The sequence below is a fragment of the Cyanistes caeruleus genome, chromosome 20, assembly GCF_971803275.1.
Source record: "Cyanistes caeruleus chromosome 20, bCyaCae1.hap1.1, whole genome shotgun sequence".
NCBI lineage: Eukaryota > Metazoa > Chordata > Aves > Passeriformes > Paridae > Cyanistes > Cyanistes caeruleus.
Genome location: NC_141720.1, coordinates 1,157,888 through 1,178,293, shown reverse-complemented (window position 1 = coordinate 1,178,293; position 20,406 = coordinate 1,157,888). Strand labels below are relative to the sequence as shown.

General features: G+C 48.1%; 1 protein-coding gene across 6 annotated transcripts in view; it reads right to left on the bottom strand.

Annotated features, from left to right (window-relative positions):
- Positions 1-20,406, bottom strand: part of PNPLA7 (patatin like domain 7, lysophospholipase) — a 101,499-nt gene that overhangs the window by 12,201 nt on the left and 68,892 nt on the right. For 4 of the 6 annotated variants that reach the window (XM_086858643.1, XM_086858645.1, XM_086858641.1 and 1 more), the window contains exons 26-30: positions 14,396-14,552; positions 7,898-8,014; positions 3,985-4,054; positions 2,455-2,571; positions 604-752 (exon numbers count right to left, since the gene is read on the bottom strand). In XM_086858643.1, the coding sequence (XP_086714769.1) occupies positions 604-752; positions 2,455-2,571; positions 3,985-4,054; positions 7,898-8,014; positions 14,396-14,552 (610 nt within the window). Of the gene's footprint in view, positions 1-603; positions 753-2,454; positions 2,572-3,984; positions 4,055-7,897; positions 8,015-11,027; positions 13,624-13,942; positions 14,553-20,406 lie in introns of those variants that run through there. The other 2 variants (XM_086858646.1, XM_086858647.1) reach the window with 1 other exon arrangement.

Here is a 20,406-nt window from a genome sequence, read left to right as displayed (position 1 = left end):
TTTTGTGGTGTTCAGAAGAAATTCCAGGTTTCCATGGGTGCCATTCAGGCAGCTGGAATATTTCACTGAGGACTAATGAGACCAATTCCAACTGGGAATGCAATTGGGAGGGAAGAATTAAGATCAATATTCACTTGGGGGACAGCTGCAGAGCCAGGTAATTTAGGAAATACAGACTAAGGAACAGAGTTGGCCTAACCACATGCAACAAAAGGAAAATAATGATAATAAAACCATGCTCTGCAGACCCATGTTTATCACTGTACTTAATTACTGCCAAGTGCTAAAATCTCCATAAATCAGCAGTTCAGAGACATACAGGATAGAAAGTGAACTGGACAGATTTATTAATTTTATGGGTAAAATTAATAAATTCTGACTTAATCAGAACGTATACAGCTCCAAGAAAAGGTTTCCTTGCTCTAAGAATTCTGCCAGCCCCTTCCCACATCCCTGTGCTGTGAGGGCACTGCCCAGTTCTCTGAACAACAGCTCAAACCCAGCAAAACAACAAATCTGGCACAGACTTGCTCCCTGAGTAACAGAGGGAATCTTGCCACGGCTCTGGAAAAGCAGCTGCCACTCCAGTGTGGGCCCCAGTACCTTGACTTTCTCAGCCAGGGGGTTCCACCTCTTCCAGAGCAGCCACCAGCCCGACAGGCAGTCGCCGTAGTTGGTGAGGTCGGTCTCGTCCCGGCTGCCCACGTCGATGGCGATCACCACCTTGGCCCCCATGGACCTGGCCACGTCAGCTGGGACAGGACAGGAGGTGTCAGAGCCCCTGTGCCCTCCCAGCTGCAGGTACAGATCTCCATGGCTCCTGTGTGTGTGGCTCCAGGCGGGGTGGGACCCCAGGAGCTGTGGACAGGAGTGACCATGAGCGGCCACCCCTGCAGGGGATGTGGCACCTGGGGACACGGGAGACTGCTGGGAATGGTTGGACTCAGAGGGATCTCCAGCCTAAATAATTCTGTGATTCCATATGAGCTCTGCAGCAGCTCTGCCCATTCCTGCTCAGGGAGGCTCCATGGGGAGGGAGTGACCCCAGGTGAGTCCCACTGCTGGGGATGATGACTGACATCACTGACAGGGGACGTTTTGCCTCACATCAGTGGGGTGACCTGACCCTCCCTGAGGTCCCCAGGAGCCCTGTGAGGCAGCAGGGGACAGGGGACACAGCACCAGGGCAGTGACACCACGCTGGGTGCAATGGGACAGTGCTCATCAAACCCACACTGATTCCAAAAGAAGACCTGGGGGACCTGCAGAGAGAACAAGTGGCAGTGCCTTAGAGAGAGGAGGCAGCAGGGAGAAGGTGACAATGGCAGGAGCAGGACAGGACCTGCCAGCGAGGAGAGGCTGGATGGCAGCCTGAGAACAGCTCTGGGATCCAAGAGAAAGAATCACATCTGAAAGTGGGAGAGAAATGAGGCAACACTTCCTACTTCAAGGTCAGTAAAAGGACGAGCTGCAGTCTTTGGATACGGGTGAGGATTCAGGGAAGCGCCAAGGGAGGGAAGAGAAGGACATGAACCTCACAGAATGAATTTATATTTCTTTCACACCCCCAGAGTCCAAGATAGTTGCAGTTTCCAGAATAGTTTTGCGTAGGAAAACCACAGCTCTGAAGAGCCAATTTAGAGGCTTAATTTAGACACTTCTTTAAATCAGATCTGTTCTGTAACTTGGATTTACATTCCTGGGCTCGTTCAGTCTATTGTGTTTCCCACCCAGTGTCACCTGGGTCTGCTCCTTGCCCTCTCCAGCTGTGGAGATGCAAGAGGTGCTTTGGTTTGCAATCACAATTACAAGCACAGAGAATGCCAGATGCTGATGTGGGAGATCTATTTTGTGCTATTTCTGTTCCTGAGTTTTAGGTAAATACAGCCCTGATGGAAAAACACAGTCAGGGTGTGACAGGAAGATGGAAATGACTCGGGTTGCTCGAGTCTTGACACAAAACCCACCCCAAACACAGCCAGTTCACACCCCTGGACCCTGCTGGGGGCTCACACCTCATCCCACACCCCATATCCTCCTTCCATGGCCCCAAGATCCCCAGCTGAGCAGCAAATGCTGCTGCTCTCTCAGAATTATTTATTAATTAACTGATTGAAGAGAAACTCCAAGGTAGGTTTTATGTCTGTGGTTTGATTCCTCCTCCCTCCCTTCAGCAAGCACTAAAATAATTCTGACTTAGGTGAGAGTTGTATGTTCAGAATTTGGCTATCATAAAAAACCAAAATAAATAATAATAAAAATAAATAAATAACCATAATAAAGCCAAAATAAAGGGAACACCCAGGAAACTGCAAGCAAGGACTCCAGGTAACCATCACGAGGTTAAAGGTGACATTTCTCTGTTCTTTAGGGAAAAAAACAAGAGGCCCAAAGCTTGCAGGCTGTTTGCTGGGCAGTTCTGGGAATTTCTCCCAGCACAATCCATGCTCCTACCTGGCAGGTTGTTGATGTAGCCCCCATCCATGAGGAGATGGCCATCCTTGGGGTCACAGAGGGGAGGCATGTACCCCGACAGGGACATGCTGGCACGGACGTAGCGCCACAGCGAGCCTGCAGGGAGGGCAGCAGCGTTAATCACCCAGCCTTAATTACTGCCACGCAGGGGGGAGGCTGCTGCACTCATTAAGGTAATCAAGAGATGGAGGCTTTCCTCAGAAGGAAGTTATTAAAGCAGTTTGTTATTTTTTTTCTGTTGTAATGCTGGCTAGGATAAAACAAAGATGATGCAGGCACCAAGCAAAAGCCCCAGAATGCAGGGGTTTGAGCCCATTCCTTGGATTTACTGAATTCTGAGAGATCTCAGCATGTTCCTACTGCAGGGAGCACCAGGAGGGAAGGAAAAGGTTTCTCCTGAGGACAGAGGGATTGACTGAACCAGTGCAGCTGAAGTCACTGTGTTCTACAGAGAGCCACAAACCCCTGACTTTTAGTAGGACCTGAACCTGAAAAATAAAAGCTGTAGAACCCCACAAAATTCCATTTTCCCTCCTCTGCAACAAGCAAATGTTTTCTCTTGTGAAACCACTGCAGATGCCTGGTGGGGATCATTATCTTCTCTTGGGCCACTTCTGTTGGTGCTGTAAGGAACAGTTATAATCCTTTAAGCTGTTAGAAACAAAGTTTATTCAAGGAGAAATTGATTTGCCATGTTTCCTGTGAAACATTCTGCTTTAAGGCTCTTATCCACTGATTCTTCTCTTTACATTTGCATCAACCAAATTGAGAAGACACAGCATTTCCACAGGCCAAGAGGCTTGTCTGAGAAGTGAATCTTTAAAATATCAGGAATAAGTGAGCCTTTGCAGTGTTAACTCACTGATCAGTAATTAACTGCCTGGTGCTTCCAACAGCAACTCTTCCCAGCAAATTCCCTGGGAATTGATTTTTTTTGTGTGTTTTCTTTTTAAAACAGATAACAGCTCTGTTTCTAATTACAACCCCAGCACTCCTGCTGTTAGCACAGGTTAATACTGGCACATTTGGGGATTATTATTAATAGTTTTAGTGGAACTTCCACTCAAGGAAACTGCTGACGTGTGTTACACCTCACAGACCAAACCAAGATGGGAAATGGCAGCAGCTGGGAACTTAATTTATCTCCATTCAGTGGAGACAACCGTAGCTGTTCTCCAGCTGATTCCTATCCTTGCATTAAACTTCCACGGGGACAAGCAGCTGGCTGGAGTGAGTTTCCTGACCTCAACTGGCTTAACCTGCTGTGGAATGGGAATACAAAACCCCTGAGATGGGTTAATCCTTTTTCTGCTTGTTTTAGCTACCCTGATTAAAGCCCAGAATCCTTCAGCAGCTCCATAACCCCCCTGGAACGGCAGGAATGGGCAGTGTCACCTGTGCCAGCCCCAAGGACAAAATTTCAATGGTGAGACAAATTCCAGGAGTAAGGGATGACCCTGAAGTGTCCCACGATGATTTAAGGCCTGGAGGGGCCATGTGCACACTCACCATCCCTGTGCACCCTCATGGCCGAGGCAGTGATGTCAGTGGTGATGGTGAAGTAAGGAATCCACAAATCCTGCAACAGAGGAGCCCAAATTTTACTAAATCTGAGACCTGACCGTGCCCTGTGCCTGACACACAGCAGAGCAACAACCTCTGGACCTCACCAGACAGAGCTACAGACTCACACCTGCATGGATGGAAGAAAAACCCTCAGTCCCGTGTTTATATTCATGAATTTTTCTCTCATGCAAACAATTCATTCAGAACCAAGGCAGAAAAAACCCTCATGTCCTTCCTGCAGTAGCAAGACGCCCCTGTTCCAGCAGAGTGTGCAGAGGCAGCACAGAGAGCTCCTCACAGGCAGCTTCTGCAGGGTCTTTATTGTAATTTCAGGTGAAGGGCCTGATGGTCACTCCCACCCCAAGGGATCCTGAGGCTGTTCAGTGCTGGAGAACATGAAGAACATGATTCATGGCCTCTTGACTGAACAATGGTCAATTTGTACCCTCTGGTGATGGAGCCAGGGCTCATCACTTCAGGAACTTTCAGGAATCAAAGAGGACAACACCAAACTCTGGAGCACTGGCTACAGGAACAAAGGACCTGCAAGGTAGAACTCCAGGAAGATTCTAGAGGTTACCTGAGATCCAGCAGGATCTCACAGTGGGGAGTGTGGAACAGGAGGAGGGTGAGACACAAGAAGAATGGCTAAGCCAAGAGCTTTGAGAGTTTATTCAGTGGGGCCAGACCAAACCACCCAGCCCTGGGGAAGTTCTCCCTCTGGTTTCAGCTGTGTCTCACCTCCCAGCAGATGGAAAAAGGGGAAGGTGACCTCCCAAGTGTGCAGGGCTCTGCTGGAGGGAGGACAGTTTTGGAAAGTTTCCATGGTGCCTGGTGAAATGGTAGCTGCCAAGGGGAAGCAGGAGGACTGGTCTGAGTAAACTGAGCTTGTGCCCAGGGAACAGCTGATGCTGCTCTGTCAATCAGAAAACTCAAAGCTGAAGAGGAAAACCTGTTCTCCCAGGCAGCATTTGTTCACTGGACACGGTGTCTGGGCCTTCTCCAGCACAGCTTCAACACAAACCAAACACAGGTTTGGACTCCAGGACCACTGGAGCTGGAAGCCCTCCCTCACTGGTCAGGCTGTGAATCCTGGTGTGATTTCTGTGCTGTTCCACCTGAAATCTTGCACTGCCAAGAATCAGGGGGTTTTTCTGCTGAGTTTAGTCTCTTCAGCAGCTCTGTGAAGCCAGTGGGACTGGGGAGGGCTCACAGTGGATGAATAAAGTGTGATTACAAGAAAACTGGGGTGTCTCTCCATGCTGAAGACACTCTGGGGATTGCAGTTCTCAGTGCATCAACCACAGATTAAGCAAAAACAGGGGAATGGGAAGAGAAGCCTCTCTGACACCTCCCTTCATGTTCCTGCAAACACCTGCACAAAGCAAACTCACCCAAGCCCTCCCACACAGCAATAAAATCTCACTGCTCAGGGATTGTTCCACTCATTTTGGAACACAGCATCATTCAAGTCTGAACCAGGACTTAATAAAAGTCTTGTCTGATTCCTCACACCTGAACCTCCAGCTGAGATGATTTACAAGGGCATTTTGGCACGGGGATAAGAATACTGGCATGGAGAACAAAAATTCCAGAGGCTGATGTTCTCAGAGAAGGATGGCTAATTCAAGAGGAAAACAACTCTACTTCTTGAGAAATCTCCTTCAAGAGCCCTGGCCTGGGTTTGTGTGTGCCCCATCCTGGGTTTGAGATGAGGGTCTCACATGGATGATCCCAGCTTGGGAAGTGCCTGTGGCTGGAAGCAGTGACGGGGTTTTTGTCACCAGGGCCCCCACAGGAGCAGCACTGCTGGCAATCAGGAGACACCCACATTACAAGGGTTGGCAGAGAGCAAATTTCAGAGAAAATGGAAACCTCCCTTTGAGTTTCAGAAATAACAGCTCAACGTAAGCGCTCCTGCTCCTGCCTCCCATGTGGGAGAGGGGTGAGGACTCGTGTGGGAAGCACAGGGGTGTCACCTCACAGCCACAGCAGCAGAAGGCAGGATCTGGCCCAGAGCTCCTGAATTTTAAACTTTTCTAGAGCCATAAGGGTCAGCCCACCAAACCTATTCAGGTTTTCCTGGGATCACTGCAGATCCTCCCAGGAAGGAGCAGTTGTGGCCAAGCACAACCCAAACACAACCTCTGCTTGTAGGCTGTAATTAATTTTTATTGATAGGAATTTCCAGGTAGAAATCATTGTTACTCAGCCAAACCCAGCCCAGCTAGGGAGAAAAGATGGATGTTTGCAGTTTGGATGCTTTAAATGCTCTGAGAAAATACTTTTTCAAGGTTCCTGCCTCAGCTCCTGTTACTTTCTCAACCTCCCTTGACCCTGGGGCAGCTCCCAGTTCCAGGACAGGTTACCCCACACTGAGAGGGGGAATTGCAATGAAGGAGTAATTCCCTCTTGGCTGTGCTACACAACATTTTTCCTTATTTATCTGAGGGAATTCTTCCCACATGAGGAAACCCTGGGCATGGACTGAGGGGCTGTGGTGGTCAGCTTTTCAGCATCACAGAGATGATGCTGCTGGGTGCCTCAGGACTGGATTTCCCTTGCACAAAACCTTCCTGTGGCTGCAAGGAAAGACCAGAATATGCAACTACAGCTGTTGAAATTGCTAAGGAAGGAATCTGCTGCATCTTAAAAAGGAAGAACAATGAACTGACTGCTGGAATCCAAAGCAAGGACAGACAGGAACAGCCTCAATTTGCAGCAGGGGAGGTTTAGGTTGGACAGGAGGAAGAATTTCTCTGTGGAAAGGGTAGTCAGGCATTGGAAGAGCTGTCCAGGGAAGTGGTGGGGTCACTGGAAGTGGTGGCTGTCCCTGGAAGTGCTCAAAAGCCATGTGGATGTGGGACATCCCTGGGGACAGGGGTCAGTGGTGGCCTTGTCAGTGCTGGGGGAATTGTTTGGCTCAGGGATCTGAGGCCTTTTCCAACCTTGGTGATTCCAGGATTCTCTAAAACTTGTCTCCAGCACCATCCCCTCTGCACAGCAAGCTGCTATTTTAAGCCACACGATGATTAATCACTTACTTTGAAATTTGCATTTAGGTAGAGAATGTTTTGGATTATTTTTACCAAATATATTTAAAGTACATACAGTGTTAATTTGCTACATGATCTTTCATCGCAAGGATGCAAACACTGGAATAATTTGGTTAAAACTGTAAATCAGGTGAAATTCCAAGGCTACCCAAACACTCTCTGAGCTGGGTGATGTAGGAAGATAAAACATCAATAATGTGTTTTACAGTCTGCTGCTGCTGAGGGAAGGGGGAGAGGTGGATTCCAAAGGTAGCTCTTGGCTCAGGTGGACACACAGCATCCAGCAACAACAAAAAGGTCACCAAGTGCAAGCCAGGAGACAAAAAGGACAAAAGGACTCTGCCATTATTGCAGTTTTCAGTAGGCTGCTCAGAAAAACTCACTCCAGCTTCAAAAGTAAAATTCAAAAAAGCCAAACCCATCGCAACCCAATTCAAGCCCTTCTCTGCTGTGCCCTGAAGGTCTCTGAGACCTGATTTGCAGAAAAATAATGATGGAGCAGTCTCAGCTGTTCTTCTTCAGTGTCACAATTTTCACTTCTTCTCTCTGACAATGAGATCCCTTTGTCAAACTGAAATAGGTACAAATAATCTACAGCTGTGTTCTCTAAATCCACCAAATAGAACAGGCTCCTTCCTGCAGTCATGGACCACCACATTCACAGTTTCACCACGTTTCCAGCCACCCAACAGCTCCAGATTTCCATATTAGCATGGAAAAAAGCTATTTCTGCTCCAGCAGAACATAATTAAAACAACAGGGACATAATTTCTTATCCATAAGGTGAATAAACAACCTACCTCTATCTGCTTGTCTTTGAAGATGTTATTGATGCTGTTGTTAAAAGCTGCTCCAGAAAACATAGAGGTTATTGGGTATGTCAAGTCTAGAATAGTCTTAAACACGGAGTTCATAACCTTAAAAGGAAAAAAAAAGGCATTTCAAAGGTAAATACCAGAAGGCCAGAATCCATGGGAATATGTGCAGTTCCAGAGACATCACATTCCAGAGTTCAGAGCTGAACATGCTGGAAGCATCACAGGTGCACAAAGTGTTGAGGGGACAGAAATACAGCTGCAAAATCTACAACCAGGAGCCCTTTGTGTGGTAAATTTACATTTAGTAAAGCCCAAAGCAGAAGCAAGACCTGCAATAAAGCTCTGCAGGAATGAGCATTGCTCCCCCAAACAGCTCCATCCTTTGTGGCTGTTTTTTAAATTAATAAAAAGATGTTCTGAGTTGTCTTTCTCTTCACTGTCCTTCCCACAGCACCTGTGGAGTTCAGTGGTGTGGGAAGGAAACCATAAATCCATGGCAGAGTGTCCTGGGGTGACTCTGATGATGAATTCCTTCATCCATCTCTTCTCATTTGGGGATCACAGCTAATTTTTCTCCCAGATTTAAAGCTTTTCTCTGCCTCAGTGGAAGCACTTCGAAAATGATGTCTGGGCTTCTCTGGGAGTCCAACAAGGTTCAGTCAAGTACAGGTTATAGAGCTTTAAACACTTTTTATGGAGCAGGGTCTGTTATTTGTCATTCCCAAAGTCTGTTATTGGGATGTGTTATGGACCCAGCATTTAACTGCTACAGACTCAGCACCAGCAAGGGAAACCAAACCACGTCAGGTTTGTTAAAGCACTACAGGTGCCTGCACACCAACCCTTCCACCACACAGATCCTGGAATTAAGTTTTCATTAATTCCTTTTTTCTCCATTTCAACAGCATTATCACACCTATGTACTGACCTACAAGAGGAAAGGATGAAAATCCCTAAATTTATGGCATTATGACCAGAGTATTTGTCCATAACCAAGCTATTGCTGTCAAATCCTAATAAATCTTAACAAAATGCAACGTTTAATATATTACATCATAGTCAAAACGTAAAAGAAGACCACAAAACCCAATTAATTCCATCCATGAGATGAAATATTTTCTCTCTATATATGTTCTCTCTAATTTAACATCCTTCCCAGTCAGATTCATGGAACAGCTTCAAACCTGGCAGCTGTTAGAGCAGCTGTGAGCAACATCTGGCTCTGCCTTTACTCTGGCAGTGATTTAAAGAGCAGCAGGATCAGCCTACGTCGTCATGTCCAGCTGCTTTCCAATTTCTATCAGGGATCTGCCCAGAGAACACGAGTGCAGGGATAAAAAAAGATCATTAAGAACAAGGATGGGAACTGGAAATGTGGGAGAATGTAAAAGGATGAGCACAAACCCAAGGATGAAGCGTCAGCTTCATTCACATCTTCACTCTGGGTTTGATGTGGTGAGGACAGTGTGCCAACCTAACTATAGACTGCTACCCACAGCTTCAGAGGAGATGGAATTAGTGCTGCACCTAAAATAGGGATCAGGTCTCTTCAGAATGATTAAATCAGGGGAAAAGGCATCTACAAAGAGCCCTTTATTTAATACTGAAGAAAAATCTCTCCCACTCAGCATCAGCCATCGGGCTTCCCTCGTTGCAAATGATATTTATAAAGCTGAGCATCCACATTTCTCCTGATCCTGACAGTGATCTTGCCCATGGACAAAATATTTCTAATTAACAATTATTTCTTAATATTCTCATTTCTCAGAGCTGGAAGATGCCCTTTGGGCTGAAGCTGATGGGCAACAGCCTCCTCCAGCCTTCCAGGAATAGCTGCAACCGCCTCCTGTTCCCCAGATAAATTCAGTTAAAGATCACCCCCTGGAGAGGCAGACAGAGCCTTCTGGCTCCTGCTCCACTTCCTACCAGGAGCTCTGGGATCAGCTCCAGCAGCTCCAAGACTTTGACATCCTGACACCACCAGGATGGGAAGCCCAGCCCTGAGAGCTCTGCCAGTGCTTCTCAGGGTTTGCAGGTCATGGAATCACGGAATTGTTTGGATTGGAAGGACCTAAAAACTCATTTCATCCCACCCCAGCCATGGCAGGGATAACTTCCACCATCCCAGGCTGCTCCAGCCCTGTCCAGCCTGGCCTTGGGCACTGCCAGGGATCCAGGGGCAGCCCCAGCTGCTCTGGGCACCCTGTGCCAGGCACTGCCCACCCTGCCAGGGAACAATTCCTGCCCAATTCTTCATTAATTTCTCATGAACTTTCATTTCTACACCTCTGCTGCAAGATGAGCTAAGTTTTTAAAAAGATCTTCAATCCTAAATAATTTTTAATGTGGTCCTAGGGTATAAAACACTTCAGCAAGGAAGGGACAAGGTTCTGCTCTCAGAGCAGGACAAGAGCAAAGACACGAGATGATGGACAAGAGGAATTTTCATCTCTGGCTCTTTTGTTCTTTGATGCAGCATTGTGGCAAATTGTACTAAAAAGCCAGTATAATTCCTGGATTTTTCCATGTTCCTGACTATAAAATACCCCCAGGGCTATGGGAAAACTTATGCAACAACAAAAATTTCAAACAGATCTGGTATATTTTAAACTACTCAAAAGATCATGCAGTGCCTTCTCAGCATTCACCTGTAAAGGTAAATGAAAGGTAAAGGAAAGGAAATCACACAGAAAAAAAAAGTTAAATCAATAAAATAAAAATATAACTCAGAGCTGGATGAAAACTGACGTAACAGGGAAAAAAAACAGGATTAATTTCTGGCCAGATCAGCTCATTAAAGCTGGATCTCCCAATGTACAAATGGAGCAAGGTCAGAGGCAGAACCCCCACATTTATTTGAGCTGTCAGTGACAGGCAGCAAATGATGTGAGTGTCCCACCCAGCCAGCCCTCATTCCCACAGGAGCAGCATTTTAGCCCCACACACACTGTGTTCCTTTCAAAGAATATTCCATCTTTGTGAAGTATTTCTTCTTTGAGGTATTAATCCTCCAATTAAAAAATAAACAAACAATAATCTGCAAACACTAAAGCTTTGGCTTGTTTGCTTTGCTGGTTAAAGAGAGGTACAGAAAACACACACAGACACAATAAACAGTAACTAATCTGACTGGGAATTTTCATATTTCCCCCTTTGTTTTGACAAGAGTAATTTATTTCATTGCTGCTTCATTAGGTGCAGAAAATACACCCCATTAAAAATATCCCTTCTCCCAGCACCAAGTGTACAGCCAGAGAGATGCCAACTTCTAAAAATACCAAAAAGAGAAATTAATGCAGGACAAACAGCATTCGGTCTGATGGATTAAAAAATAGATTAGAAAAGCTCAGAGTTAACTAATCCATCCCACTGGAGACATTTCCCAAGTGGTCCCAGGCTTGAGCAGCACAAGCTCAGAGCTCCAGAGGAGCAGGATCAGCAGGTCCTGGAGCAGAGAATGCTCCAGCCTTTCTGCCTGGTTCCTCCTGCACTGCCACCACCGAGGCTGCTCTGGGGACAGCAGGGAAGGTCCCATTTGGGACATTTGGGGCTTATCTGGGGGATATTTCAGCTCTCTCACACTCAGCCCCTTTAAGTGGATCTTCCAAGAACCCCCAGGAGAACTCCTGGCTGTTTCCCACACCCTGGGGCTCCTTTCCCCTCTCCCTGCTGGGTATTAACAGCACACAAGAGCCAACACCTCAGAACAGCCACTGATGAAACATTTCTAATCCCCCAAACTCTCTGCACATCTCTTGGAGAGGGGATTCCATGGCTCTCTTCAGTCTGCAGCCTGCTGGACACTGCTGGTACCAGTGGAAAGGGCTTCACACAGAGCAGGCTTTGCTTTTACCTTCCTCAAACCCTCAGACAATTTCTGAGCTGGATCTGGACCTGCAAGAACACTCATGGAAGTGCTCATGAAAATCCATTCTTCATTAATAAGATGAAATGTTTGCTCTAACAGAGGTCAATCACCTCTCCCACTAATTATTTGCAGTTTTCAAGGCACCAACACCTGAAACAGCCTCAGGCTGGGCCAAAAAAATCACCTTTTACCTTGTGAAATGTTCTCTGAGCTTTTGTAATTTGTGCTCAAAAGTTAATCACCAGATTAAATGCTTTCACTTCATCTCTAACTATTCCTGATAAAAGTGACTGTGATTCCAGCTCTGGCAAGCTCCAGAGTGGGAACACAGTCCTGAGAAACCTCTGGACAAATGCACAGAGGAAAATTCCATGGCTGCAGCTTAACCAAGAGCTGGGAGACAGCCCCAGAGTGCTGGAGGCAGGGAAAACACTGCAGGGAGGCATCAGCACCCACTGAGATGCTGCCCTGGAGGCACAAGGTGGGAAAGAGCAAGGTTAAAGGGATGTCTGACACAATTCAGTGCAGTTGGTTTTATGTCTTTAATCTTGAGCCTCCCCCAGGTTTGTGATTCCAGCAAACTGCTCTGGATCATAAACAGTTTATGTTTTGGGTGCTTCCCAAACCAGCCAGGCACAGGCAGTTCTTAAATAAAAAGCATAAAATCCATTTTCTTCTGGCAAGCAGTGATGGGGAGGTGAATCAGTCCCACAGGGCTCTGCCCACCGGGACAGCACAAACATCCCAATCTGGATTTTAGTGCCTCAGACAATCCAGCTTCCAAGAGAGGTTTTGCTGCAAAACCACAGCAGATTAGAGGATCCTTAGGAGACATAAACAGTGCCAGTGACAGGGTCACATTTCCCACTGAAAAACAAGACCTAAGACTCTTAATCTCATTTATAAATTTCCCTATGTCGCTTCATTTTCAGTAAGAAAATCTACAGGAAAATGTGGATTTGATATGAAGAATACAAACTTGCAACCAGCAAACTTCAGAAATAACCCCACCTTCAGTCAGACTGAACCAGTGTCACCTGGGACAGCTTTCATCCAACATCTGATCAATAAATAACTCCAAGGCCAGGCTGGATGGTCCTGGAGCACCCTGGGATAGTGGAAATTCATTCCACCCATGGCAGGGGGTGGAATGAGATGATCTCTAAGGTCCCATCCAACCCAAACCAATCTTTGATTCCTTGGTAAATAAACTCACCCACTGAAATCACTATTTAAAACAACCTTCCCAAAACTTGGGTTAACTTTGAAAAAAACTTTTTGTTTGTACTAAATATTGAAAGTTAGGAATTTCTCCTGACCTGGAGCCCCAGTGCTGTGGAGGGCACAGGCAGGACCAGGAGTGACACATTTGGGAGTTATTTAGAGAAGGATTACCTCTGTCACTCAGTTCCACTGACACATGACAGCATGAGAGAAAGAGAGAGAATTATACAAAAGGGAAACGCATTTGTTGAGAGCTGGGAAAGGAAACAGGTTCCAGCACATAAAAAAGAAGATAAAACAAAGATAAGCACAGGTGAGCACATTGAAACAACATCCCTGTGCCTTGCCAGCGTGACCAGGATTTGGGCAGGGCTGAGCCAGGCAGTTGCCTCCTGACTCCTTGGACATGGAGCAGCTTTTCCAGGTGATCCATCACTGCCTGGCAGGGCTGGTTCTGTGGCACAGACACTGAATTTCCAGAGGCTGCACCTTCCTGGGTGCTGCTTGTGCCCTGCTGTGCCTGGGCCTTGCTCCACTCAAGGAGGGAACCCAGCATTCCCATGGAAGGAATTCAGCATTCCCATGGGATGGAATTCAGCATTCCCATGGGAGGGAACTCAGCATCCCCATGGGATGGAACCCAGCATTCCCATGGGATGGAATTCAGTGTTCCCATGGGGGGAACCCAGCATTCCCATGGGATGGAACCCAGCATTCCCATGGGAGGGAACCCAGCATTCCCATGGGAGGGAACCCAGCATTCCCATGGGATGGAACCCAGCATTCCCATGGAGGGAACCCAGCGTTCCCATGGGAGAGAACCCAGCGTTCCCATGGGAGGGAACCCAGCATTCCCATGGGAGGAATTCAGCATTCCCATGGGAGGAATTCAGCGTTCCCATGGGATGGAACCCAGCGTTCCCATGGGAGAGAACCCAGCATTCCCATGGGAGGGAACCCAGCATTCCCATGGGAGGGAACCCAGCATTCCCATGGGAGGAATTCAGCATTCCCATGGGATGGAATTCAGTGTTCCCACGGGAGGGAACCCAGCATTCCCATGGGATGGAACCCAGCATTCCCATGTGATGGAATTCAGCGTTCCCATGGGAGGGAACCCAGCGTTCCCATGGGAGGGAACCCAGCATTCCCATGGGATGGAATTCAGTGTTCCCATGGGGGGAACCCAGCATTCCCATGGGGGGAACCCAGCATTCCCATGGGAGGGAACCCAGCATTCCCATGGGGGGAACCCAGCATTCCCATGGGAGGGAACCCAGCATTCCCATGGGAGGGAACCCAGCATTCCCATGGGAGGGAACCCAGCATTCCCATGGGAGAGAACCCAGCGTTCCCATGGGAGGGAACCCAGCATTCCCAGTGCTTACCATGGCCCACTGGCGAGCTTTGATCCTCATCTGGTTGTAGCTGCGCTCCTCGGCGTACAGGGCGCTCATGAAGGCGCCGATGGAAGTGCCCCCGATCATGTCCACGGGAATTCCAGCCTCGATCAGCGCCCGGATAACGCCCACCTGGGAGCAGCCCCTGTGCCAAGGGAGGGAAAGGAAAGCCTCTGTCAGCCAAAGAGCCACTGAAGGAGTGCAAAGACTGGTGATGAATGGTGCCTTCTAAGGAAGCCGGGCCCGCGCCAGCTGAGCTGCCAATCTCTCGCTAAACAAGCCCCGGTGCCAGGAACAAACATTAGGAATGCAGGAATCCTCCCAGAGACTCCCAGAGGATCCGAGGGAACACGACCACGCAGCCTGGATCAGTGGGAAAGGCAGGGAGATGGAAGCAGCCAAGAGCTGAGCTGGTGGATGGGCGAGGGGAACGTCAGCGTGGATTTGAGGGAGCAGAATCAACCTTCCAGAGCAGCCAGGAAAGGCTGGAGCTCAGAGACCTTCCCGTGAGCTTCTTCCCAATGATTCTCCACAGAAACTGAGCCAGCCTGGGGTACTGGGAGGGGGCACCACATGGGTTAATAATGAATTTGAAGGTGGAAACAAAAGCAAGCGGAGATGAACAGTGATGAGAGGGCACAGGTTGAGTCTGCACATAAACACAGGACAGGGGCAGATGAGGAGGGAACTTTTGAGGATGACACAAATTCCTTCAGGAGAGTAAACATATTCCTTGATTTCAAATGCAGAAGGAATTCTGAACAATGGAGTCAGGTGATAAACAACAGATGAACCTCTGATGATGGGAGGAAAACAGAAGCAGCAACGCCCCAGCTCTTATCCAGCTCTGCTCACACGGATTTGGGAAGCCCTGGGGATATTCCCAGAAAAATATGAACCTACTGTTCAGTGCAAGTTCAAGCTGCAAATCAAAAAAGCCAGAATAAAACAGAAAACATAAGAACACACATCTAGGATGGGCCAGTGCTTGTGAGCAAGCTCAGACTTCTCACCCAAAAAAAGAGCAGAACTAAAAAATGACAGAGAGAAACACAAAAGGTGACCAGAATATGGGATGGACTTCACATGAGGAGAAAGTAAACTCAGAATCACTGACTGGGGAAGATCCTGGCTGGTGAGAAACATGCAGGGCAAGCAATGATATCACTGTGCAGAGATTTTAATGGAAAGGAAAGAATTTGCAGACAGGTGTATGTAGAGCACAAAGTGGGGAAGCCTCTGTTACCACATGCTGGAGAGGTCAAATCACAAATGGATTTAAATGTGGAAAGGATGAATCAAAGGTACCAGGCTGTCAGTGGCTACTAAACATGACAAATGGGAGGTGCAAGCTGGTGATCAGGAGGCTCAGAAGCTGCTAATTGCTGCAAACACTTGTTTCTGAAGCACTCACTGCTCCCCACCATCAGAAATGAGAGAGCAGAGGTGCAATGTTTGATCTCATCCTATGAACATCTGATCAAATCTGATCTTTTATCCCCTAGTGGGAGAGGGATCCATCCCACAGAACCATTACAGAAACACAGACCCTGCAGGGGAGGCAAACTGCCCTTCCAAGCAGTCCAAAGCTACAGCCTCTGCTTTCAAATGCTTTGTCCAGTGAATAAGAAGCATTTTTGATTAGTTCATCCCATCTGGATGGATGCTTTGCAGTCTAGGCCTAAAGCAGTAAGAAAATCTTCCTTTTTCCATTTTCATCCCATTTTCTGTCCCCCACAGTTTGCTCTATTTCCATCCTCCTTCCCCTTGCTGTTTACATCCTATAAATACTTGCTAACAGCTGCCAAGTCCACCGTAGGTGTCATTTGGCCAAGCTATGCTGAACACATTCTTTCCATCCAAATAAATCCCCTCCAGCTGCTGAAATGCTTTGGGACAGGTTCGTGGTTATACTGGGTGTAAATGACTTCAATGACAGATCCCTGCTGCTGCAATCCAACAGCAGAAAATGGCTCATTTTGCTTTCCTCTCCAAATTCCCCTTCTCCTCATCTCCTACTGCTTCTTCCCACAAGATGCCCTGAGTTAAGGAAGTTCTACTTTTATCCTGCCCATTGTTTTTAGGCTTTCAGAGTGCAGCTATTTTTGCACTCTGCTGCTCGTGCCTGGCACTTCCCACTGCCTCAGCCCCAGCAAACCTTTCCCTACACCTCCTGCTCTCATCAGGTGCCTTTCTTAGGGCAGGTAAAGAACCTTGAAGCATTTCCTGCTTGGAGGACAATTTTAAACAGGCCATGAGTAGCTCCAGACTGGATTCTCTCCCTTTAACTGTTTCTTCTGATTCACACATCCATAAATACAAAGGATTTGATGTGAGCACTCTGGATTTGTTCCTACTTTGCTGCATGATGCCTTTGCATGAATAACAGAAGATCATTATTACTTTTATTGGCAAGCCATCCCCTCCTGGTGCATCCACGGAGTCCCTGCCAATATCCCACTAATGTGACAGATCTCCAACAGATTCACTGATCCCAAAGCAAGATGGGAATCAAAGTTCTTTTCTTGCTTGTAAAAGGACCTTCCATCAGCTGCCTGACTAAATTATATTTCATTTCCACACAACCACAAAGCTGATTCTTCCAGCCCCAACACCCTGAGAAGGAGAACTCCTGCAATTTTCAAACTAAATCCTGAAAAAAGACAAATGTTCCTCCTTTTCTCCAGGTACCACCTGACCTCCTGAAAGACAGAAATGGGGATTTTTTTTTTCCCCCTTCTCCCTACATCTTTAGGCCATCACTGTCCCAGCAATGTTACTACACGGGAGTTCTCAACAGCTCCTTGCAGTTGGTTCTTTCCTGGGCACTTCTTCCCAGCTCCACAAACAGGGGCAGGCTGCCAAGGGAAGCGTGTGCTGGTGCCCTGCCAGGCACTCACATCCCCTCTGACAGCATCCCTGGGCTCCCACAGAGCTGCACTGGGCACCTGCAAACTGAGGAGAAAAAGAAATTGAAGCCAGGAGCAAGATTCATGTTAACAGCCAGAGGACTAGTGCAGAAAAAAACCCAGGGGCTGTGCACTTCTTGTAATACCAGGCCAAATTTCACAGGGGACGTGTCCTGGTTTAGGGAAACGCAGAAATACAAGTGTTGGGCAAGAGGAGAACAAAGGGAGGTGGCTCATGCCAATGCTGTACCTGCAGTGACAATACAGGGACAGGGAAAAGCTCCGGGGTGACACAGAGCTGAATGTCACTCCCTGCAGAGGAAAGGGACAGGGGAGGAAGGAGAAGCCCAGAGAGGGGATGCTCACACAGCGTGTCCCTGGAGCTGCTCCTGCAGCTTCCCTCACCCTGGAGCTGCCTGAAGGAGCAGCTGGATGGAGAACCTCCCCTGCCAGGAGTAACACTGCCCCAGGACAGCGACAAGGGGCCTAGGAACAACGACCTACAAGATGACTTTCAGATATTTTCTATCAGAACCCAAAGATTTGCCCAGGAGGTGCAATCAGTGTCTGAATAGAAACCCTTTTCCACTGTACTCACTGCCTAGGACAGCCTGGGTTCATTAATGCCCTTTGTAGAGAGCTGAACCAGCACCAAGCAGCTCAAGGAGGAGCCAGGCTCTGTTCTCAGCCCTGCCACTGCTTCAGCCTGACCTGAGCAACACAAATGAGGGGCTGCTCTGGGCACCAGCTGCCCCAAGTGCTGCTTTCTGCACTCAAAACATCGTGATCCCCGTGCTGAATGAGCCTCCAGGAGCTCTGCTGGCTAAACTCCAAGCACCATTCCTTGTTTGCTACTCATGGTCACAAAGAGGTCACTTGGTCTGGTCAGCTGGATGAGAGGAGACTGAGGGGAGACCTCACTGCAGTTACAGCTTCCTTGTGAGGGGAAGAACAGGGACAGTTCTGATCTCTGCTCTGGGACAGGGACAGACCCAGGGAACGGCTGGAGCTGGTCCAGGCCAGGCTCAGGCTGCAGAGCAGGGCAAGGTTCTTCCCCCAGAGGCTGCTGGCACTGCCCAGGCTCCCCAGGGAATGGGCACGGCCCCGAGGCTGCCAGAGCTCCAGGGATGCCCAGGCTGGGATGTTGGGGGGGTCTGGGCAGGGCTGGCTGATCCTGGGGGTCCCTTCCAGCTCAGGATATTCTGTGATTCTGAGAAAGAAATGACCACAAAGCAGGGAGAGGAGTTAAAAGGGTTGGAAACCTGCTCCCCTAAATACCTCAGCCCAGCACACACAGAGAGCTCAGCCTTTTTGCCAGAAGGTCTTGCAGGAAAATTCCTGCTGCTGAAATGAGCCCTTGCTTTCATCCCCTGGGGAAGTGCTGCTGGCATGTGACTGCAATGCACGAAGGCCAGAGCAGAACTGATAAAAGGAAAATTCCCCTGCGAGCTGTGCATGTGCCAGCTCTGCACGTGCTGCCAGAGCTGGGATTAATCCAGCTCAGGAGAAAGCAGCCAATGCAGCAGGATATCCCAGATCAAAGTGCCAGCAGGAAAGCAGGCTGTCCTCCCTGCTCAGGGGCTCAAGGAAACACAATCAATACAAAACCAGTATTTTGTGCACCAATATTTTCCCCTTTAACACAGCAACAGGGTGCTGCCTGTATCTGGAAGAACAACCCAAGCCTGGCAGCAGCCAGAGGGGACACTCTGTTTTCAGACCAGGGCAGCCAGGCAAGGTTGAGCTCAACCACCCCCAAAATCCACATCAGCTTCAGAAAGGAAGCTGGATTCAAAGAGGAATGCAGCCCAGGCATTCAGCCTCACCAGCCCCCATTTCTCCTCCTAACTGGCTCAGCAGGATGAAGATCTCCCTGAATGCTCTGAAGAGATGCTGTTTCCTTTGGCTAAAGAAGGATTTAAGGCCATGGCTGCTGCAGAGCTCTGCTGTGTCTCCCACCAAAGCCTCCCCAGAGTGGGACACAGCTTCCTGGCCCTGCTTCCTGATGGAGTTACCTGGCAAAGGAGGCAGAAAAACAGGTCATCAAGGGGATTTCACTAAGCTCCATTAGAACCCAACAAACCTGAATTAAGACACCCTCAGAACCTTAAAACTCCTGAAGCAGCAAAGCCATAAAAACAGCTTTTCTCTGGAAGGCTTGGCCAGCCCTTTACAGGCTGCTCAGGGCAGAGCTGGAGCCCCCAGCCCTGGAGGGGTTTAAAAGCCACATGGATGTGGCATTTGGGGACAGGGGTTAGTGCTGGTCTGGGCAGTGCTGGGGGAATGGTTGGACTCAATGATCTTAAAGGTCTTTTCCAACCTCAGCAATTCTGCAATTCTATCCATTTGTATTTCTCATGTCCATTTTTGGAGATGTACAAAAAGTGGTGCCTTGGGCAACCACTCCCCCAACCCTGCTCTGAGCACAGCAGAAATAAACTGAAGTGCTTGAGCTTCCAGGCCCACAGGATTGGATTTCAGCACATCCTAAAATCCACCATGTCCAGCACAGGGAACCAGTGACACTTCAGGGACCCAAAACTGGGGTGTGGTGGTGGTTCTAGATCCTTCTTGGGGTCATTGTGGAGGTGTTCTTTGTATTGTGGTGAGTGGAAATTGGATGTTGTTTATGTGAAGAGCTACATGGAGTGGCATCAGGAAAGGTGACATAAGGAAAAGCCTCTTTACATAAACAGCAGCATTTTTTTGTGTGTTCTGTGGCTGAACCTGGCATTGAGTGGTTCAGTCACTGGCTCAGAAATGGAGCAAGTCTGCTACAAGTTGCAACTGGACTGTCTCCAACTGGCACCTTGGAGCTTTTGCAGCAGCAGCAATATACCCAAACACTGCTTTGAAATCTAATCCTGGTTATATCTTTCCAATAACATTATTTCCCAGCTTTCCTGACCATAGAACTTCCCAGCATCATAAATCAGCCAGAATTATTGCAGTGACTTTCTGCCAGCTCCAAAGGAGCACAGACCCCTGCATTTCTGCAGCCATGGTTCTACGTGAGCACTTCCAAGGACCTTTCCAATCTTGACATTAATTAATTAATCAACTAAGCACCACTTCTAAGCTAAACAGAGG